Raw genomic sequence first — 24,576 nt, 5'->3', positions numbered from 1 at the left:
ACTTAAATTTTCTTCTGGTACTTTTATGGTTTTTCAGTAACCATTTTTAGGTCAACATTTTTCCGGGCACTCCACTAGGTGTTAGAGGTTCAAATTAGCCCTTCATTCTAGAAGCTCTCAGTCAAGTGATAAAGACATGTATGCAAACACACTTTTAACAGGACATGCTTTCATAGCAACTTGATCCGAATGAGCAAATGAAGAAAAGGAAAGGAAAGAAGGACGCACCTACTCCTGGCTGAAGATGTTGGAGAAAGACTTGATCTAGCAGGTGATATTTGAAAGATGCAGAGGAGTTCAGTTCACTAGGTTTGACATCAGAATGATTGGTGGGAGACCACCTTGAGAAGAGGTCATCCAAGGCATGGAAAGGAAGAAGCGTGGAATATCCACAGTGGTGCACGTGGAGGCTCACGGAGTGCCAGCACTGTGTATGGGTCACCTCCTGTCATTTCCCCGGCAACCCCATGAGTTATCAGCTCCGTTTAACAGATAGGAATCTGCCGCCTGGAGAGGCACTTCACCTGAAGTCACACAGCCAGTAAGCAATGGGAGCTGGGCTGGAAACTACCAACCACCCAGGACACTGTACTGCCTCCCATGGGGTTTTTGAAGAACTGAAAATAGGGAAGAAATGAAAGCATAGCAATGAAAAAGGATCACATTTATGCTTTTCAAAGATTGCTCTAGTGGCATTCCTGAATATGTAATGCGAAGACAGAAAGTCCAGACTCGTGCTTTTCAGACTTGAATGTGCCTCGGAATCATCTGGGGATCTTGTAAACACGCGTGTTCTGATTCGGCAGATCCAGCATGAGAACCGAGAGTCTGTATTTCAAACAGGCTCCCAGGTGATGCTGCCGTGGTCCGTGACCAGCGCTGTCTGATGAGATGCTTGATGACGGAAACGTTTCTACACAGTCCAGTTCAGTAGCCACTAGAAACATGTAGCTGTGGAGCCCTTGAAATGTGGCTGATGCAACTAAGGAACTGGAGTTTAAATTTTATTATTATTAATTAATTTGAACTCACAGCTACATGTAACAGATGGCTACCGTTTGGACGGTACAAGTATGGACAACCTCTTAGGAAACTAGTCTAAATGGGAGATCGTGAAGCCATGTTGGCATAGGGAAGTGAGCGGAATTGAGAAACTATAACTGACTCATAATAGAATAGATGTGCCATGATTTATCATGTACCAATTCTTAAAAATCAAATGTTCAGGCCCGTACATATGGCAGACCTCTTTTCAGCAGAGTCACGTGTGATTTTCTTTAGATCACTGAGCTCCCAATTAAAAATCATTCTCTGCTGCATTAATGTTTAAGTTGATGTGCCTTTGGACAATGAAAATTCTCCTGATTCCCAAACACAAAGGTTGAGTTCAGTGATACAGACCTATCCAAAAAATACCTGTCCCACTTTTTCTGGGCCCTAATTGACTCATTCTTCTTTTTTGCTAAAATCAGAAAAGTATAAAGATGGGCAGGAGCCAACAGTTGTTCACCAAAGAATGGATAGAAAAGAAATAGTCTTCTGGTTACCTCTGCTTCTGCGTGCAGTTACAGAATGAGCAGGTGTCTTGATTATTGTTCTTTACTCACAGAATGCTCTTTTTCCTGTGTGGGAGATTCCCTGAAATCTTGATGTCCTACACATTGAAATATGCCCAGAAATCTTATCATGAAATGTAAACATTATTGAAACGTTATTAAATACGGGTCAAAATATGTTGGAATTACTATGTTAACACCAGTTAAAACTGCAACAAAGTCAAGTCAAACTTCACATAACACCGTTATGGACATTTAACCTCATTAACATGACCATAGACTGCTAGCAGAGTCTGAAAATTCACAGCATTTCCCCTTAGGGTAGTACCAAAAGTATTTGCACATGTAATTTAAATCTAAGGAAAACTAGAGAAGACAAAAATCGTACCAAAATACATTATGCTAGCATATTTTCTCAATTTGGGACCCTTTTGGCCAGGTTTATTCCAACCAATAATCCCTACGGCAAGTTTTTTTTTTTTATAACAGCTTATTGAGATACAATTCACATACCATATAGTTCATCCATTTAAAGTATACACTTCAATGGTGTTTCATATATTCATACAGCTTTGCAACTATCACCACAGTCAATTTTAGAGCCCTTCCATCACCCACAAATGTATCCCTACCACCCTGGTATTCCATCACCCACCCTGTATCCCTAAACACACACTTCATATTGCCCTCCAAAACTCCAGTAGTTTTTTTTTTTCCCACCAAAATCTGAACTTGTAAGGGAGTGGTTTGTGGATTCATTTCCCAATGACAAGAAATAACTCAGCATTGTTTTTCTTATGAACTTCTGACGTAGGTTGCTAACCAAAGAACTACTCACATTTTCAATATTCCTTTTCAAAAATACGTATGTAGTTATTTATTTACTTTGAACATCTGCTATCAACTGATTCCTAAAATAGATGTTGTCATATGTCTGCTAAAAAGGCTATTTAACAACATAAGCATTCCCTAGATCAAGCAAAACATAACCTGTCGAATCCAGGTTCATGGCAGTGATGATTCCTTAGCAGTTTTCTGTCCTACTTCTGTGTCTATTTGGATTTTATGAACACTTTTGCCTCTCCATGTACCTTGAAGTTGATGATGGTACTAGCTGTATATATGCAACTCAGGGTCAGGAGGAAAAATAAGCCAGCCCTTTATGCTTCGTGAAAAATCAACCATTTAAATGTAGATGGCAAAATAAAATGTGTCGTGACATTCTTTTTTCTTTTTGGACATGTCTTTATAATAAAAGTGCTGCTTTATTAGGTTTTAGAACACAGCCGAACAGTGAATTACATACCATTTTTCACTACAGCTTCTTCCCTTAACTCCTAGTTGCATTACTTTTAGAAAATGCATTTTGTCTGAGATGGAATGGTAGCATTTTAATACTAATGTGGTGTCATCCCAATGTAGAAAAAATACATATCATCTGTATCTTAGAGAACTGAAGATTGTAAACTAAAAATTTTTAATCAATATATCAATATTTTATTTTATCCTTGGATACATGAAATTAAGAACATTTTAAAACCCGATTCAGTGGTGAATGATGGCTCAGAGTAAAACAGTTTACCTCTAGGAGAGGAGGAATATAATAAAAACATATTCCTGCAGTCTTCTGAGTCTGTAAATTCAAAAAGGAAAAAATGTACTACAAAACCAGTCTAGGCAGTTGTGGTTTTTTCTTTATTAAGGACGGCACTTTGTATAGATGAAATTGTGCTTTCATATACGTACACTGCTCTAACACCCACAGAAATCTTGACCATCTTGTCATGTTTGCACTCTATCCTGACTTTCAATATGAACTCTATTAATTTGTAAAAAATATTTTCTATGTCTAGCATATCATATAGAAAGCTAGAAAAAATTGAGAGATCACTTAAAATTCAGTTCATTCTCCAGCCAGCTCTGTATAATCATATCAGTGACTTCTGAATTGAACCTAAAGTGGGAAAAATCAATATATTGTACACCCAGGGTTTTTCGACGTTATAAATTTTTTCTTGCTATTTATTAGCACAACTTAAAAATGTTTAGTTTTGTTGATCTTAATATTTATTTATTACTATAGAGAAAAAGATCACTACCAAAACCAGGAAATTATATAAATGTAGACCGTACGCTCTTCCTCTCCTCCCTAAAAATAATTTATTTACTCTTAGCTTGATATGAGTTCAGCTAAAGTAAATAATACATGGGAAATACTATAAACAGACTGTATTTTCCATTCAAATATAAGAATCTCCCTGACTTGAAAAACGTCCAAGGGCAGCAACAGCAAGCAGTACCTTTAAAGCCAGCTGAACTCCAGTTTGTGCCGTTCATAAATATCTTGTCTGTGGAATATGGGGCTGTGTTCTCTGTTGTAGGATACCGTTTTTGCAGAATGTAGCAACATCGCCGGACTCATGACAAATGGGAAGCATAACGCAGTATTCACCATTTCAGGGCTACGTTGCGTGAATATTTAATTGGTGTTGCGTATGTCACTTGCTTCTACATTAGCGGTACCGAGAGCAATGAGCTCGGAGAGAAATATCTACACACAGAGGAGTGAAAGGAGAAGTGACTGGCATATATGAGGTTAAGAAAAGAGCTTGATAGATTGCTAGGAATCTTAGGAATGAATTCACCATAAAAACTCTACGTTCCATTGAATCTATATTCCAACAAAGGTCTCATCCTCAAATAAAACAGATCAAAGAAAATGCAAATGTGTATAGACTCTTTTTAGTTTATTGTTCCAACTTCATTTTAGAATGTCTACAGACTACTCACACCTTGTCCTTCTTCCTTAAAAATAAGATTCCACAGTTTCTTTAGTGGCCTAATAATATAACACCAGAAAAGGAAGTGACCGTTCATCCATCCATCCGTCCGTCATTCATTCATTCAACATTTATTTACTGAGACACCGTGACGGATACTGCGGTGAACAGCACAGTCCTTGCCGTCTTAGATTATATCTTAGCGAATGCAAACACTGAGCGCCTAATTATAATCATGATGACTAGTTAAAAAAGAGAAATAAATGTAGAAGACTAGGGCAGTGCATAAAACGCAGTACTTACTGAGTTTGAGCATTAGAGAAAGGTTTTCCTGCTAAAACCAGAATAATAAGTAGGATTATGTGTTTTGAAAAATGCTGACATAAGGACAAATTTTAAGTGTTACCACATAAACTTAAATGTGGCCCGAAAAATCAATTCTCAGGAATATTAAAACCAATACATTGTGATATAATAAAAAAAATCTAGATGTGTCTGAGGGAAAAAAAGTTACGATATTCATTGATTTTCGTTGTGAGTTAGTCTGGCTAGAACACTTTTGGTAGTTAACATCTAGAAGTGTAAAGAAATGTTACTTTGGATATTTGGGGTAACTAGATTTAAAATTTCCACACGAATTTATAGTCTGTTTTTGTTTGTTTCTCTCCCTTAAGTTTAGATAACATGCTTTCATGCTTTAAGATTTTATTTACAAAGTATACCCAGAAAATAGTTTTAAAACTGTTGAAAGAAATGATATCTCTGGGTTCTTTTCCAAACATTCATGAGTACTCTATTAACCTATTTTGAAGATATTCTTAAACTGTGTGTTTCCATATTTCAAAAGTTGTTTGGAGATGGAGATCATGTCTCTCTGCATTTGATAACCAAAGAGGTCGGCCCATCCAATTTCCATTATTGAGTTGGGCCTAGAACGGAAAAGAACATTACTCTGAGATCCTTCCATTGGACATTTTAAGCACACATCATACCGCAGGGGTCCCCAAGCCCTGGGCGTGGGCTTGTACCAGTCTGCGGCCTGTTAGGAGCTGGGCCCCCCAGCAGGAGGTGAGCGGTGGGCAAGCGAGCAAAGCTTCACCTGGCGCTCCCCATCCCTCCCCATCGCTCGCGTTACCTCCTGGACCATCCCCCCCCCTCGCCCCATCCATGGAAAAATTGTCTTCCACGAAACCCAGCCCTGGTGCCAGAAAGGTTGGGGACCACTGTCATACAGTGAATCAAAGAACAATTATATTTTTTAGCTAGAGCCACTTCTGTATAGTACTAATTTGTTTTGGGAGAAAATATTCAGTGTTTTTAAAGATAAGAACTTCCAGTCTTCCTGAGCTGTTGGATTTCATCACTGGTGACTTATCCAGGTTTCCGAAGAAGCTCGTCCTAACGCTCCTCTCCTGGTGGCTTTCTCCATCCGCGAGGCTGGCATGGCGTTGGCCAGCTCTCTCCTGGGCTTGTCTTTTCTCCCTAAAGCTTTAGCCACAGGCTGATACTTTCGGTCTCCTCCTCTGCTAGTGAGCTCTCTCTCCCCTTTATTGCTTTCATTTCCCAGGGCTGTAGAAAGGTACCCAAGGCTCCCTGGAATATTACTGTATGCAAAGCTGGGACATGAGGCCCTTCGCTCTGAGAAAAAAAAATGTTACAAGTGCTTTTGCATCTTGCAGATTTTTATTTGTTTTTCCCAGGCATTGCCTTTCAATTATTTCCAGTATCACAGTCAATTTAATTCCATTAAACTTAGCAAGAATCGAATATCTCTCCTAAACACTGAATTCACACAGAAGAGTAAGACATGATCTTTACCACAATGATCTTATGTGGGAAAAAATGATGTCAAATTTGAATATCACATAACAATATATTTTTAGCATGCTGTTTATAAGTACAGAGCCTCAAAGCAGGAAGATTTGAGTTTCTAATCCCACCTCTGTCACTTACTAGCTATGTGATCTTGAGCAGGGCTTAACCTCCATAAAACTGGGTTTCCTCATCAGTGTAAACAAGATTAGTAAAAGTAGAGCTCTTCGGAATATTTAATAAAATAATTATTAAAGGATCTACTGTATAGTACAGGGAACTATTTTCAATATCTTGTAATAACCTATAGTGGAAAAGAATCTGAAAAAGAATAGATATACATATATGTATAACTGAATCACTTTGCTGTATACCTGAAACTAACACAACATTGTAAATTAACTATACTTCAATTTTTTAATGGTTAAAAAAAAGAAAAAAATAATAATTACTGTGCCTATAAAATGTAAGTGCTCAGTTGATTTTAGTGATATTATTATTCCTTGTGACAACCTAGTAAACCAAATATTATTATCCACAATTTTTAGAAAGAAAAACCTTAGGCCCAGAGATCAGTGACGTGTCTAGCGTTAAAGCCAATCAGTGTTTAAACAGGGACCACGATCCAGGTCTTTTTATTTTGCGTCCAGAACTTTGTTCCACTACATCATAGGGCATTGTTTCTCATAAGATTTAAGAATTTACAGGTGATGCATGGACAGGAGAATAAATAAGATGGAATGGCAAACTGGGAAATATATTCCCTTTTGAATTCTTATTCTGTTACGTCAGATCATGTCACATGAGGAAGATCTCAGTAGATGTTCCCATGTCTTGACACCTGTCAACACTTCTTTCACAAATAAAGAACGGCTTTGCTGGCAATAATTTCTATGCAATTTTAATAACATAGTTTACAGTTTACTCTGTTTATTCTTAGTGTTGCCTTCTATTTGTATAAGAGATACTGATTTTTCCTTTAAGGTAATACTGTAAAAATTTCCTTTTAAAATAAAGGTATTTAAAATTTTAAGTCAGTAATCTCAAGGAAAACTAAATTAAATATGTAAATATAAAAATATTTATTTATAAAATAACAATACCATAGAAGGTTCACAATTATATGATAAAGGTGATAAGCACATTAAAAAAAATGTGTAGGGACCACTGCTGAGTGGACCGAAAATGCTGTGGGTCTTTACCATTGGGCCTTTTAATTTCATTCTGGATCCTTAATCTTTTCATTACCTACATTTGTAGTTTTAACAAGCTAGCTTCATGATGTAGTTTGTGAGCCTATGTGAGTTATGTAGAATTTGTACATAAAACCTAACCATATTATTTCAGTCATTTCAAATCACAAATTTTACCAGTATTTTCTATTTTCAGCATAAAGCTATTGTTAGATGCGTTTTACTTCTTCAAAGAAATTCCTTATGATCTCAGAAAAGAATCACATATAGAGAAGCAATGCATGTTGAAAGTGGGAAAGTGGGTCATTTATTTTTTAGGAAAGGAGTCTGAGACCACCACAAACAGAAGCCAGTGGACAGCGGGAGCAGTCTCCAGGAGATCAGAGGTGACTTCCTCTGTACGTTGCTTTGAAATAAATGTCCACAAATGCTTCACAAATATCCATTAATTATAGTTAAGTTCATAACTGAGGAAAACTGTTCTCCAAGTGAGCCCAGCTGAATGGGGAGCACCTGGGACGCTGGCTTCCTGAGATCTTTTCCAGGCCTGCCTGATGAGATGAGATGGTCCAGGCAGACTGATGAGATGTGTTGAGTTTACCGCTACCCGTGCGGTACCAGAAGTGGTGACATGGACTCCGCGTCACTCTGCTTTCACAGGCAACAGAACTTGATGGGGCAGACACTGGCTAAATCTTTGTTGATGAATGAATGCTGAACAACAAACTACTTGAGCTGCTTGTGCCTGGATTCCTGAAGGGTCATTGATTTTGTTAAAGGTTGTCACCTGACAACCATACGCATGCGCGCTCACGCGTGCGCGCACACACACACACACTCACAATTCACACTCTCTCTTTCAAATGTGACTTCTCAGGGGAGAGTGGGCTATTATGAAAGGGATGTTTTGAAGGGAATGTTCTTCTGGATTTTGCCATAGTTTAATATACCAACCTTCCTCTAAGAGTCTCCATATACCTAATAGTTGGATCCTTTAATAATAATGATTAAAGTGTCTTAAAATTTCAAAGAATTGTAATTTTCAGGTCTATTCCACTTTCTCCAAAAAGTCAAAACAAGTCAAGGAAAAATTGTATGCTTAAGTAGGTCATTAACATCCATACACATTTGTTGCATAAAAGTAGGATATAGCTCTTAAATAACCTTTTTGGAAGAAAGGAATCCAGATGAAAACTGAGTCAGTACAACAAGCCTTTGAATAATGAGCAGATCCATGGGGTCTCAGTGGTGAAGCTGCGAATAACTGTCACGAATGAATCCTCTGTTAACAAACATTTCATGATAACAACAAACTCAGTATTTTGGCAAGCAGGGAATAGTCTATAAATCATGTATATGATTGCGTTCTGTATTTTGAATGTTCTTACCATATTCTTTAACGTTGACAGCTGTTACCTCAAAGATTCTCTAGCTTATTGATAATGACTGGCCCCTTTGGGCTGTTAATCATGATGGTGAACACTTTATTCTTTCCGTTCGTTTGGAGAAGGAATGCTTCTTTCATTCAGAGAACAGAACCTGAAAACAAGAGGAAACTAATGAAACACTAGGAAAACAATCTGTTTTATAAATCCCGACTTAATTCCCTTGGTGACAGAAACAACAGCTTGATTTTCATAAGCCTCTGTCAGCTTCAGCACTGGCTGTCAGGGCAGCTGGAATTGCTATTTTACTAAGCAGCATATTTAAACGTATTACATTGAATCTACGTAGTAAAGAAAGAAAAAAGGAATGAAATTTAAAAGTAGAATTTTTTAATATTATCATTTTTAAAAGAACAGGAGTCTAATATTCTGGCAGAAACACACCTACAGAGCTGAATCACTGTCTAGGCTCATCAAGACATTTTGATAGCCGTGATTCTACTTTCCCATTAATGACACGTGCCAAAAAAGGATAGAAAGGAAAAGTACACAGTATAGAAATATAAAACATCAGCAGTCATCCCTTACTTCCCTTTCCCCTTTCCCCCAAAAAACTGTTATTTCATAAAGCCTATGATTTCCAGTATGTTATCTTATAATGCTCAGAGAACCTTGCTACGTCAAGTGTTAGTTCCTTTGAATATCAAAATATCCTATAGGTGGAATAATTCATTTTTTTAATGATAATTTGAGCACATATTAATATGAAAGCGTTCAAAAGAAGTATTGACTTTAAAATAACCATATTTGGGTCAACAAGGTATAGACAGTTGAAATAATATTAGCCTTAAAAGTTAATAACAAATAATAAGGGGTTCGAATGCCAAAATATTGCCTAACACATTCCGTCAACATGTATATGAACACAGCAGGAAATCCAAAACAAAAGCTAATTTATGGAAAACTATGTATTCCTAATGACAGTTTAGACCAGTAGGGGTCCAAGTTACAAGCTGCAATCTTTACATGAGATGCTTTCATTTTACATTGAAAACTTGGCTGCGTTGTGGAAGCGTGTATCAAATCAAATCATTGCCCTATATTTAAGAGTATCCTTCTGATTTTTTCTGTAAAATCTAATCATTGCACATGTGCATCATATGTATATTTATGTATTCATGAAATTGAAACATAAAGTGAAGAAATTTTGCTTTCAAAACCCAAGATACCCAAGGAATCGTATGCATAAAATGATAGTTTGAGCCCATGCAATTTTACTTTATTTTAAAGTGAAAACAAAGGAGCAACGACATTGGTGTTCTAATATATTGATATCTTATTGATGCCAGATGTTTTTTTTTTCCTATGCTCAATGATTTAGCCTAAATATTTATATTTTAAAATATTATATTGACATATCATACAATATAAATCTGGAAGAAACCTTTAAGATCGAGTGCAAGCTCTTCAGATTTTTATATAAATAAGATATCTAAGCCTCAGAGAGTCCCAGGGACTTGCCAAGTTTCCACAACTAGTTAGAGCCAGAATTGAGACTTGGACCCAGGTCTCTTTTAATATAAGCTAAAGGCTCCACGAGATGCCACAGACAATCTGTGTTGAAAACTGTGTTCTTAAATAAAAAAGATCAGATTCTGATTTTCTTTTCCTGCAACTTCTGATAACATGTTCTTAATGATTCTTTCTCAGAAAGATGACTTTGGGGGGGAAAACGTACCATGGTGGATGTGAGGTGAATTATAAGACAGGAAAGCTCTAGACCTTAGCTTGCTGAGATGAACTCTAAAGGTTTTGGAGGCTCACCCCAAGTGAGCTGCAAACACTTCAGGATATTTTTTAGCTTAGTTTTTCTTACCAGAATCTGGTTGTCATGTTAGCTCATATTTTTTGTCTTTGTGAGAATGTTTGCTTGATCTTGTAATAGTAAATAGCATTTAGCCAATAATGGCAGGCACGCTAAGAACAAGGTTTTAAGTTGCCAGAACCTCAGAGTGTGCCCTTCAGGGTTCTGGTGGCATAAGCTGGCTTCAGGTTTCTGATGGCAAGGGTGCTTGCTTCTGTGTTCGCTTCACAACATCCCCTGTAATTTGCTCCAAGGTTCTGGCAGATTGCTGGACCATGTCACCAGCTGTCACCACCCCTTTTCTTCCCATTCGTATTTGGCAGTATCTGGGAACACAGGCATGCCAGTAGAAATAATAGTAGCTGTGATAACAGCTTCAGTGACATGGTCCCCAGAGACAAGATCAAACTCTGGAACCTTTTCTCTCAACAAGGAGCTAAAAATGGCACTGAATTTGCTCCTTGGTGGTATATAATTTTCTTTAATTATACATTTTGGTTTCAAGTCTTCCACATGCTGGCTTTTAAGTATCAAACCAACATATATTGGTTAAAAACAACGGCATGCCCTTTTTTCTATGGCGAGGAGGTGAAATAGCTAGAATACCACGGATTCCTCTCACCTCCATCAGCCTTGAAAAATAAAAGGAATGGAAATTTCTCTCACTTGAATGGTCTTTGAGCCTGAAAGAAAATTTCTTCATAAAATTTCACTGGGAGATCTTCGCCATCATATTGTCTCAAAATTATTTCAGGTAGTGAGGTTTTTTTCTTAACATTTATAGAAAGAAAAAAAAAAACCTAAGGTTACAGAACAAATGTTTTTGAATGACGTAAGAAATATTTTAAACATCTTGAAATTGGTTACAATCTAAGAATACCAGGGGAAAAAAAACCAAGAAGATGGGTGATAGTATAAAAGTATGCTCACGAATTTTGTAGTTGACAAATGTCAGATACTACAGCTGATTTAAAAGGGTTCTGACTGGGATTCGTCATGGAAATCCATGTTCTCCTGCCCTGAGAAAAGGGAGGAATTGCACTAGGTGCCTTCTAAGACTGCTTCTGACTGTCACCAATCTCAGATTCTCTGTTGTCACCCCTATTTCTCAGGGACCAAGCTACAGAGATCCAGCCCTCTAAGAGCAACTCTAAGCAAAATATTGAAAAAGCTGAGTTACATATTAAATTTTCCCCACACCTGTCTTCTCCCATTTTTCCACAGCTAACAGCCTGTACTTTTATTCCCTTCCCCCCCAAACTCATCTTTTTCCCATCAAAGTACCTATGTTAACCCTCTAGCTGCAACAATCCATTTCTGCTTCTCCTACAACCCCCCATTCCTCACACAGCAGAAAGTAAAAAATTTATTCACATATAAGGTGGCATGTTTAAGGTACAATAATATAAAGTGTTATGGCAGTATAGAATAGATATTAATTCCAAGAAGACTTCATAAAGAAGTGTCATTTGAACTAGACATTAAGGTGTTGGTGAGATTTCATCAGGCAAAGTTTGAGGGGGGCACCCCAGAAACCAGGAATTATGAGGAACAAAGGCATGGAAGCAAGAAAATTAAGGGCATGATCTGAATGGTAGACCAGCAAATCTGGCGAGCTCATGGGGTCTGTGATATATTCACACTGTTGTGCAACAGATCTCCAGAACATTTTTCATCTTGCAAAACTGAAACTCATTAAACAATAACTCCCCATTTCCCCCCATCTGCAGCCCCTAGTGACCGCCGTTCTACTGTCTACCCCTTTGAGTCTGACTATTTTAGATGCCCCATGTAAATGGAATCAAACAGTATTTGTCTTTTTGTGACTGGCTTATTTCATTTAACATAATGTCCTCAAGGATCATCCATGTTATGGCGTGTGGCAAGATTTCCTTCCTTTTTAAGACTGAATAATATTTCATTGTATATTTATGTATATGCACGACATTTTCTTTATCCATCTTTCCATCACTGGACATGTGGGTCGCTTCTACCTCTTGACTGTTGTGAATAGTGCTGCTGTGAACAGGGATGTACAAATATCCCTTTGACACTCCTACTTTCAGCTCTTTTGAGTATACACCCAGAAATGGGATTCTGGATCATACGGTACTTCTAGTTTTAATTTTTTGAGGAACTACTAAACTGTTTTCCATAGTAGTTGCACCATTTTACAATCTCCCCAGCAGTGCACAGGGGTTCTAATTTCTTCACATCCTCACCCAGCCACGTTATAATGTTTTTAAACTACCGATCATCAATCTGGGAGGGCCATGGGCTGATAATCATTAACCCAGTATGTGAATTTGTTTAATCATATTGCTTTCCTTCTGACACCTGAGATTTGCACTGACGGAAGCCTTTCCTCACTCTTGCTTTTCTCTTACCTGATGGAGTCACTACCGTCTTTCTGTAGCGGGTCTCTGCTCTGCGTGTGCGTTTATTCTAGCTATCAGGGGTGAGGGAGGGGCTGTAACAGGCTGTCATACCTGCCTCACCTGCAGCCTCATAGGAAGGAATGCCTGGGCGCCTTGTAGAGAAAAGCACCTACAGGGAGGGTTTAGGGAAGGTAAAAACATACATTCTTCAGCTAAGCTATGTATCAGATGGCCTACTTTAAAGAAAATATTTAATTTGAGTATAATATGTAGTTAGGAAAGTATACAGAACATAAGTGAACACACCAGTGGAACTACCTCCCAGACAGAGAACTAGAATGTTACCAGCTCTCCAGAAGCCGCCATGGGCTCTCCTGGCCATCACCTCCCGCTTCTCCCTAGAGAGAGTCGCTCTGGGGGCTTTTACCTGCTTTTGGAGTTTATACACGTGGACTTAGTCAGTATTCATGGTTTTTGTGAATGTGTTCTCTTGCTCGATATTGTATTTGTGAGATTTTTCCATATCATTGCATCTGGGATCGGTTCATTCATTTACATTGCTGTGTGGAATTCCATTGTATGATTATTACTATAATTTGTTTATCCATCTTACTGCCAGAAGACATCTGAGTTGCTTCCAGTTTGGGGCTATTACAAATATTTCTGTGACCATTCTTGTTCATGCTTTTGGTGCCATGTGTATACATATTTCTTTTTTTTTTAACTTGGAAGGTGAATTACAATTTATTAAAATTATTGATATTGTTGGATTCAAATTTCTCATCATACTCTTTGATTTCCATTTGTCCTATTTGTTCTTTTTTTTAATTTTTATTTTATTGGAGTATAGTTGCTCTACAGTGTTGTGTTAGTTTCTGCTGTACAGCAAAGTGAATCAGCCATATGTATACATATATCCCCTCTTGCTTGGATTTCCTTCCCACTTAGGTCACCACAGAGCAGTGAGTAGAGTTCCCTGTGCTATACAGTAGGTTCTCATTAGTTGTCTATTTTATACACAGTAGTGTGTATATATCACTCCCAATCTCCCAATCCATCCCACCCACCCCCCTTGGTATCCATATGTTTGTTCTCTACGTCTGTGTCTCTATTTCTGCTTTGCAAATAAGTTCATCTATACCGTTTTTCTAGATTCCACATATATGCAGTAATATACAATATTTGTTTTTCTCTTTCAGACTTACTTCACTCTGTATGACAGTCTCTAGGTCTGTCCACATCTCTACAAATGACCCAATTTTGTTCCTTTTTATGGCTGAGTAATATTCCATTGTATATATGTACCACATCTTCTTTATCCATTCCTCTGTTGATGGACATTTAGGTTGCTTCCATGACCTGGCTATTGTAAATAGTGCTGCAATGAACATTGGGATGCATGTGTCTTTTTGAGTTATGTTTTTCTCTGGGTATATGCCCAGTAGTGGGATTGTTGGGTCATATGGTAGTTTTATTGTTAGTTTTTTAAGGAACTGTCATACTGTTCTTTATAGTGGCTGTATCAATTTACATTCCCACCAACAGTGAAAGAGGATTCCCTTTTCTCCACACCCTCTCCAGCATTTATTGTTTGTAGATTTTTTGATGATGGCCATTCTGACAGTTGTGAGGTGATACCTCATTGTAGTTTTGTGTACATATCTCTATTGGATATACAGGCAGACTTTTGTAGACACACTGGGGAGTTAACCACCATTCATAAGATTTTTTAATATGGAGAAAATGTATTCCAATTCCCAACAAGCAACTTACAAATGATCTTGCAAAAATACAACCATTTATAGTTGGTAAACATCTTGTATTTAGAGGCCAGTTTTATCACGTGGACAACTTTTGATCATGTTTGCTACTGTCAAAAGAGAGATAAATTAGCAATTTGTGTTAAATTTTTTAAAATTTCTTTGATGTGAATGCTCACTTTTGATTCAGGTAAGTAGGAAAACAGCACAGTGCAGAAACAGGAATCCTGAAATAGGGTCAGGAGATGTAGTATCCTGAGTCCTCTTTATGCACTAACTTTTTAAAAGACACTGAGCACGTCACTGATCCCCTCGCTGCCTGTGTTTCGTCCTCATACAACAGGGATAATGATCCTGTCACATGCTACGTTATTAGAAGATGATAGATATCAAGGTATTTGAAAATGTGAAAAACACATGGAACTGCTTAAATCTACATGAGTACTAATTTCTGTAACTTTAAAATACACACCTATACAGCTTACTTTAAGACTCTTGGAGTTAACCAGAACAGCCTGTTATTAATTGAATCATCATCATCATATTACTGTAAAAGTTTTCTTTGAAGACAATATACTATGTGGAAAAGTATTTGTGTAGAAGGATGGTGCCTGGAGTACACAAGTGTTACTGATTAATATCTTTCCCGCCCTCAACTCTAAATACTGTCTCTCTCTGCCTTCAGTTCCCTAGATGTGGCAGAGAAGCATATCTCTAGCCTTTGACCCTCACGGAAGTTACATTCGTCTCCCTCCCGTGTGGGCTTCACACTCCCCTGCCCTCTGGTAGGATAGAGGGGTGTATCGTGGTGTGTATTCCCTTTATTACCAGAAGGTCGGGGTTTAAGGTCACGGTCCACTGCTTACTTGCTTGGAACCTTAAACTCTCAAAAAGTCTCAGTTTTTGCAGATTTAAAATTTAAAAAAAAATTAACTATTCAACGGAGTCTTTGTGAAGCTTAAATGAGATACCGGGTGAAACAGAAGCACAACACTTGACACGTAGGTTGTGTTCCGTGGATGTTTTATTTTTTAAAAACATTGCATCGCAGTGGTGTAACACAAAGGACCCTGTCCATGGCTGAGGGGATGCCTGGTGCGGCCGCCGGCCTGAGCCTCCTGACCTAAGGCACCGCCCAGCGGGGTCCAGGGCTCAGCAGAGCACAGAGCCCCCGCCTCTCCTTGGCCCTCTTCCCACACCCTCCACCAGGTCCTGCGCAAACCAAGGATCCATCGTGCCGTCATGGAGAGTGGCAGCAATGCCTTCTCATGGGTTCAAATCTGCTTTCCAGCCCGGGCGTTAAAGAATTGGGAGCATCCTTCTTTATTTACAGATGTATTTTACTTCTCTAATTCTCCCTTTATTTGTCTGCCAAGAGAGCTCATGTAGTTTTATGATACCAGGGTTCAGGAATTCCTGTAGCACTCTGAGTTTGCTGCCTCCTTCTCTCTCTGTCTCTCTCTCTGTCTGTCCCTGTCTCTCTCTGTCTCTGTCTCTCATTAACTTTGGAGTCAATCTCACCCTGTATTTACATAAAAATCTTAAGTTACACATAACAAGTGTCAAGAGCTTCACTCAACACCAAACACCAACGTTTTCAAAGTACATAACATCCTAAGACCAAACAACTGTTTGGTCTCTTTTCAAAACAGTGTTTAACAAGATATAATATTATTTGGTATGGTTCTCATTATACAACATCTTAAGTAGAACCAAAATCCCATTTTATTGAGATTTTCTGTAATAAAAAATACATAATAAAGCTGTTGCCCATCTGACAAAAAGTAAAATAGCTCTCTAGACACAAACATAACATTACTTTTTAACATTTGACGCCTGTGCCTGACCCCATGGACTGTCTCTCCTCTTCACAGTCTATTAAAACCAATAATATGAGCAAATCTATCATTCAGGAAGACTTTCTGTGCTACGTAAAAGCTCACAATGATGATACGTTATTTTGTGTAGAAACTTTGACCCTTTTGGAATATTTATCATTGCTATGCCAGAGTATGCCCATCAAAACTTTTACCGTATGCGGACCTAGCACCCATTATTTTACTCAAAAATTGCTGAATTATCTGAAACCTTGAAAACTGTGTGAAGCGATAAATTTTTAGAAAGCTTCTGACATTTTGCCACTCAAACACTACATAATTTAATGCAAAATGACATAAGTTATACCTCTTTACAAGTTGACAATTTGTATATTGGAGAATTCTATAACCTATATCTTAATCCTTGAAAATATCAGTCTATAAAGGGAATTGCTGGAAAACTAATTTAAGCAGGGAGTTACGAGTATATACGTTTGCTACAAATTGTACAGGGTGGATATAGCTATGTTCCTCTATGTTTAGTATGCTTCTTATGATTTTATATCAGGTATTGTTAACAAAAGAATGTGACACTGGTAATGGAATGTCCCCAAGCTGTTAACTCTTTTAAAAAAGTCAGTCAATTATATATAGTGCCAGTGGACTTTCACAAAACTACTTTTCATAGAGCATAACACTGACTAGTCATTAATTCATTATTAATAATATAACATTCCATTTTCAGGCATTTATGTATTTGTTTTATATTTATTAACTTTTCCTTAAATTACTATACTTTTATCCACAACAGTATTGTGTGACATTTTAAAACCTTAGAAAATACAGTCTGTTTCTTTGACAGATACTTATCGAGATCTACTCAGTAGCAGAAACTGTATAAGGCAAATGAGATACACGGACAATACTGGGAGAGATGCTTCACCCAGTCAGGGAGTGCCTTCCCAAGAAGTTGATACCGACCATCTGAGGGAAGAAGAGGTATTTTGCAGTGGGTGGAGAGCTTTGCAGACAGAGGGGACTATTTATTGAGAGGTTCTGTGGTCTGGTCAGGTGACTGCAAATGGCTCAGTAACCTGGAGTAGAGAGCAAATAAATAAAAGACCTGTATACTACAGACTGTCCTTCTAGGTGCCTTAATGTATACTGTCCAGAAAGTTTACATCAATTAAGTAAGATAGGTTTATCCAGCCTCGTTTTGTAAGTAAACCTAATGTTTAACAATATTACATCATTTGGGACTTCCCTGGTGGTGCAGTGGTTAAGAACCCGCCTGCCAATGCAGGGGACACGGGTTCGATCTCTGGTCTGGGAAGATCCCACATGCCGCGGAGCAACTAAGCCCGTGCGCCACAACTACTGAGCCTGCGCTTTAGAGCCTGTGAGCCACAACTACTGAGCCCGCATGCCACAACTACTGAAGCCTGCACGCCTAGAGCCCGTGCTCCGCAACAAGAGAAGCCCGCGGACTGCAAAGAAGAGTAGCCCCCGCTCGCCGCAACTAGAGAAAGCCCGCGCGCAGCAACGAAGACCCAACGCGGCCAAGGAAAAAAAAAAAGTGCTCAAAGAAGACAAAAGCCAATCCAGAATTCTACACTAGTGAAAACATCTGTGAAGAATAAAAGTGAAATAAAGATATTTTCAGATAAAAGAAAAAACTAAAAAAAACAAACAAAAAAAATTATTTAAAAAAAATTACATCATTTGTCCAAGGTTAAATCCTAGATTGAGGTTGAACCCAAATCCAACTACATCTAAAGCCTGTCCTCTTTACACTGTACTAACTTAGTTTTGTTACTGTATATTGGATATTGAATAAGGGCTTTTTACAGTGATTGTTGCCATACTGTCTCTAACAATACTTTTTAAACACTTACGTCTTTCTCCACCTCTCTGGTAAGTTCCAACATGTATAATGAATATACACTGTCAAATAATGTTGAAAAATTCTCCTTCATGACATAGTAATGTGACAGTCACTGGGTTTCCCCATGGGTACTTAGCCTTCCTTAGGGATTAATTCCTAAACTATATTCTATAGAGCACAAATGAATGTTACGTGTTAATGGTTAATATGACAGTGATTATTATTCTAAATATTTTTAATAAATAATAATATATAAAATGATAAATTATATTACATTTCTCTTTATAATTATATGGTCTAGTTACCTATTTTCTAAGTGTTTTACATCAAGAAAATTAGTAAACACATTTACAAAACTTGTATCAGTTTATAAGATTATCAAACCCACATCAGAAACTCTGTATGAAATCACCTGATACATATGCATGTTGCTTGATCTGTGCTCTTGCTGAATTGTAAGTCATAAATTCGAAGATTATTTATCTTAAATTTAGAACATTCAAATATTATTATATTTTGTGCATCTGAATCCATTCTGAACATTTCATGCACCAAATTCGTCTGTGAGACCAGTTGTTACCTTAATCCAAGAGAATAGCATCATGTCTCTTGAGAACCTATAGATATTGCAACAAAGTGTTGTACATGTGCAAGTGGCCTGTGGTCATGTAAGTTTGGCAAGTACTGCTAGAGAGCATACTGCCGCTTACTTAAATGATCGTGAAGAGTAGAACTGGAACAAAGCAGAACAAATAATGATTCACTCCTAAGAATTTCCCGGTACCAATTAACTGAGTAATATCAAATCTTTATTAAAGTGCTGCCATGTTGCACTGAGGAACTGTTTGTTTTCTAATTTTTATTATGCAATCATCTTTGGTATTTCAGAACATGGAAATTTTAACTTTACATGTGACTCTTGTTATAAATATATATACCATTTGATATTGTAGCTAAAAGCAGCAGACCTTTAAACAACTTGTATTTTTTATCCTCAGCAATGCATCTCTTTGGCCTCAACTGGCAGTTACAGCAGACTGAAAATGACACATTTGAGAATGGAAAAGTGAATTCTGATACCATGCCAACGAACACTGTATCGTTACCTTCTGGTGACAATGGTAAGAGAAAGAATTATGTGTCCTGTGTTTTTCTTTTAACATCTCTTTTCCATAAATTTATTTTTACCCATGTAACATTCAGCTTTATATGGGAGAAGGAAAAGGTTTCGGAATTACAAATATTATCTTTTAATGAGTGACTTTTATTCATTTACTTGAAGGATTGAAATTTCACATTTTTATTATAGGAATAATACAGTGTTCTGCCTTCTGAGTCGATGGCTAAGCTTTTCTGCCTTTCCTTCCTGCGAGTGTGCATTTTGTTTTATTTTTAGTCTGCAAATAGATTATAATTCAGTGTATCATCTCATATTACCTTGGGTATATTGAGCTTTCTTTGTTCAGCTGGTATGTGGAGTTGGAATACTATCTTCATTTTGTTTTAAAAGCTTTTACATACGAAACACATGAAAGGATTCTCATTTATTGGCCTTTCCTCTGCTTGCCCTTTCTTTAAACCTTCAAAAGTTTACACTTTGAACTAACAGACTTTCAAATCAATTGGCTCTGAGTTTACAAATGGAATTTAAGCGGTTAGAGAATGCTGTATTTCATTTTTTCAATATAAACACCCAGAAAAATATGTACATATGTAAGTATATTTATATTATATATCTGTCTATTATTTTTATATATGTGTGTGTGCTTGTATGTATGTCTTGGCATTTGGCATCCTCTGACTTTTTGCAAAATGTCATAATACTTTATGTCTCAAAGCAACCAGATACAGACACCTTTTTCTGTCACGTGAGAAATATATCCTTTGCCTTTAAACATTTCCCTGGCTCTTCTTCCTCTTTATTTCTTCTTATCTAGTATATTTTTGTTCTTCTTTGGCATCTATTATGTTCATCCTCATGTGGCTAGTTTCTTTGCAAGACTAGAAAGAAGCTATTATATATTTAGATATACTATAATATATTTATTTGTATTTATATATATGCTGCTATTTTACATGTACCCATTGGCTGTGACTAATGCTTTTACCATTTTTTTTGTTCTTTGCTTTCCCAGCTTCTGTTTTATTTTAACAATAATACTTTATGACACTCCTCTTCCTTCTTGGGGAGGCTGAGAGATTTTATAAGGCATTAGATTTTCATAGAAATAATAAATACCGCTACCCCACCCCTGTATGGAGTCTTTTGATACAAAGTGCTATATACTCCAAAAAACTATAATCTGGCGGCTGATGACAGTGACAGTGGAAGTCAGTGCACAGTGGATTAACGAGGAGTGAAGAAAAGCTTACCTAATTAAAACTGTTGGTGGGAAATTTCAATTAAGTGAAATATAATTACTTTAAACAACTGTTTAATTTTTTACGCACTGATAACACACACATGAACAGATCCATAACTACACAGAAATTAAGAGTATTTTTGATTTATATAGATTGCAATTTAGACTGTCTTTTAAAGTGGATTATTCCCGTGAAAATGGTCAAATGGCACTTCTTAACCACACATGTAGGGAACTCTTTTACAGACTAAAGAGAAAAATGCTTATTGTAGACGTTTCGTTTATTTTACAGCATCCTAGCCTTTTATTACGATCAGAATGAAAATAGAGTGTGGCCAATTAGTGTCACAGCCCTTGAAATGTGTGATATTGAGAAAGCTGTGGCTTCAGAGACCCTCCCACAGCCTCGGTGCTGGTTCTTGGGATTTTCTATTCTATTTTATTGAATTTCCCATTTATCACAAATGCTAGCTGAAACTCACTCAGATAATTTTGCAATTTACAAAGGATTGTGGGCCACAGTTTCAAAAACACGGCTCTGAAAGTCCGCTTCCCTAAGAGGGACTGAAGTCCCCATGTGATCACAGAACACACGGGGTGCAGTTGACAGGTGCCAGTAGAGCAACTGTATACAGTAAGTCCGCTACATACGAACGAGTTCCGTTCCAAGAGCACGTTCGTAAGTCCAATTTGTTCATAAGTCTAACAAAGTTAGCCTAAGTACCCAACTTACACAGTCGGCTATATAGTACCGTACTGTAATAGGTTTATAATACTTTTCACACAAATAATACATAAAAAAACAAACACAAAAAATAAAACATTTTTAATCTTACAGTACAGTACCTTGGAAAGTACAGTAGTCCAGTACAACAGCTGGCATCCAGGGGCTGGCATCCAGTGAACAGGCAAGAAGAGTTACTGCCTGGAGGAGGGAGAGGAGGTGGGAGATGGTAGAGCTGAGGGATCGTCAGCCATAGGGGACGGAGGGCGAGCTGCAATTCCACTCACGCCTGACCTTGATGGCACAGGTTCTGGTTCCTCGCTGGAACCAGATGCACATCCGCGTCTTTGAAAGTTCACAACATGAAGGTTCATACGTAGGGGACTTACTGTATGCGTGTAAGTGAAGGACCATCTTCCTAGCCTCCCACATAAGGAGGAGATGACAGATGCCCCAGAATAAGTTAGATATACTGGAGAAGAACGGACCTGCAGCCTGCCAACCGGACAGGGGGCTTCGTAGGAATTTCTCTTTAGGGAAAGAAGGCTATTTCGGGGCTCAGACTTTGTCCAAAGTGTGACCTAAATAATAGTCTCACTTGTTGTCTTTATTATTTTTCCAGTAGCCCGAAAAACCCTAAATTGGTAAGGAATTCTTATTTTCGTTTTTCCAAGTAAAGGTTCTGGGTATGTATCTCTTAAATACTTACAGACCTGGAGTGCAGGGGGCAGGAGGGGACTGTATTTGCAGGAAGGGAGGTACCTTAAAGGCACTGCTTTTAAGCATCGCTGATGAACCGGCAGAGACCATGCACCATCATCTACTACTTCAGTTTTATAAACTGTGCAGAGAACCAGATCACATCATCTCTAGAAACTCTAGGAGATTATAACCCTTAAGAAATTCTTGCAATTCTGAACGAAGCTCACTGGGAGAATTAACCGTGCTAAGCATGATGGGGAAATTACTTCGTGGCTTCTAAATGCAATTCTCTTCTTTATGCAGTCCTGTTTTATTCTTATTTTATAAATACAATTCTAAGGAACAGTCATGGTGCTAACAATCATGGTGCTAAACTCCCTGCTCGCTTTTAAGTGAATGCTGAACCAAAGCTTCTAAATGGTATTTAGTATTTAAAAGAAGAATTTCTATTACACGCCATGATTCTTTCCTGATTATTCCTGAGACCTTCTTTGACTACAGATTTTAGAGATGAGATGTCAAGTGTGAGGTCTCAGGCAAAACTGACGGAAGTGGGCAACGTGAATAGAGAGGCAAGGATGGAGTTTTTAGTTCAAACACCAGTCTCTTTCCAGAAACTAAGATTATTCCACTGGATGGAGGAATTCGCTTAGCCTAACATGCTGGAGAGCGTCGCGCAGCCCTGTATTCAAATCCCGCCTCTTTCATCTGTTTACTCTGTAACCTTGAGCAACTTACTCAACCTCTTTGAGCCTCAATTTCCTCCACGTAAAGAGGGACTAATGCCTGTCTCTTGGCTGATCAGCTTCAACAGTCTGGCAGCCCTTCCGTGTTTCCCTTGCAAGCTCTCTCCCCACGCGTCTCAACGGTTATTTCCAACTCTCCTACTACCCTAAAAGCTTCAATCCCTCAGCTCGCAGCAGATGACCTTGTGTTCTATTCAGCAAAAAAACCAGAAACCTTAATTTCCTGTAAACAGAGCTCCATTCCTATGTGTATCTAGATCTGTCTTTCCATCCTTTTCTTACCAATCTTTCCAAGAGTGCTCTTGATCCCATTCTGTACTTCAGAATTTCCTCTCTCAACTGACTGGCACCTTCCAATCAACATTTGAACATTCCCAAGTCTCTCAAGTCTTAAAAAAAGAAATCCTTGAGTCTGCCTCCTACTCCTGCCCTACCCCATCTTTCTCTCCTCCCCGTGTAGCCAGCCTTCTGGAACATGGTGTGTATATTCGCCGTGAAGTCCTGTCTTCACCTTCCACTTACTCCTGTGACAGTGTGGCTTCTTCAGGCTCCTTCCTCATGACTGTCCTCTGCCACCATCACTCACAGACACTGATGTCTTCCCGACTTATTGGTTGTCCTGCCAATAGCATCAATTGATACTCTACGCTCTTTATCACATTTGAGCTCTTGGTAGCATTTAATAGGTAACCTATCACTCCTGATTGAAATACCTTTTCCTTAGCTTCTGTGATACCATTTCCACTTTCTTCCTGATTTTTTGGCAGTGACTTCTCAGTTCGTTTAGTTGACTCATCTTCCTCTACCCGATCCCCAGACATTGCCGTCACTCAGAATATAATCTCTCTGGGTCCTCATATCCATTCTCCTGACTTCATTTACGTTCCATGTGCTATGTGTTATGTTCCATTCTTTGTGCTCCCAAATCAACAAGTGCAGCCTGGATTTCTCTGTCTTGGATCTCCAGACATCAACTATGAAGAATCTATCCAAGTATCTTTAGAACATCCCCACTTGGGTGTCTTCCAGGCATCTCAAACTCCATATGTCTAAAACTGAACCCAACAACTGATTTGGTTATCTGTTACTGCCTAACAAGCCACATCAAAATCCAGTGGCTTAAAAGAACAGTTTGTTATCATCTCTCATGGTCCTGTGGATTAACTGGGCAATTTTTGGTTTTTTGCTTGGGTCGCTCATGAAATTGCTTTCAGATGTTGCTTGGTCTGTTTGAAAGCGCCACTAAACTGAAATTCAAGGTAGCCCACTCACAGGGCTAGCAGTTGATGCTGTCTGTCGACTGGAACGTCTAAACATGGCCTTCCACTTGGCTTGGGCTTCTCAGAGCACAAGTTCTGAAGAGGAGTGTCCCCAGAGGGAGCATTCCAAGAGACCCAGACAGAAGTTACAAGGCTTCTTATGACCTAGAACATTGGACACTCTGGGATGTCACTTCCATCATATCTGGTTGGTCAAGAAAGTCAGTAAGATCAGCCCAGATTCATGAGATGGAGAATTAAACCCCACTCTTGACTGGGGAAATGGTGGGAACACATTGCATAAGCACATGTGGGATGGGAGATGTTGTGGCCATCTTTGGAAAACACAACT

The 24,576-nt window shown here is 38.2% G+C and overlaps 1 protein-coding gene across 19 annotated transcripts in view; it reads left to right on the top strand.

Annotated features, from left to right (window-relative positions):
* TENM3 (teneurin transmembrane protein 3) overlaps window positions 1–24,576 on the top strand; it is a 2,524,603-nt gene that overhangs the window by 2,371,444 nt on the left and 128,583 nt on the right. For all 19 annotated transcript variants that reach the window (XM_059909693.1, XM_059909692.1, XM_059909687.1 and 16 more), the window contains one exon: window positions 19,429–19,551. In XM_059909693.1, coding sequence (XP_059765676.1) covers window positions 19,429–19,551 — 123 coding nt within the window. The remainder of the gene's footprint in view (window positions 1–19,428; window positions 19,552–24,576) is intronic.

Source organism: Balaenoptera ricei, chromosome 21, assembly GCF_028023285.1.
Source record: "Balaenoptera ricei isolate mBalRic1 chromosome 21, mBalRic1.hap2, whole genome shotgun sequence".
NCBI lineage: Eukaryota > Metazoa > Chordata > Mammalia > Artiodactyla > Balaenopteridae > Balaenoptera > Balaenoptera ricei.
This window is presented reverse-complemented; position numbering and strand designations above follow the sequence as displayed.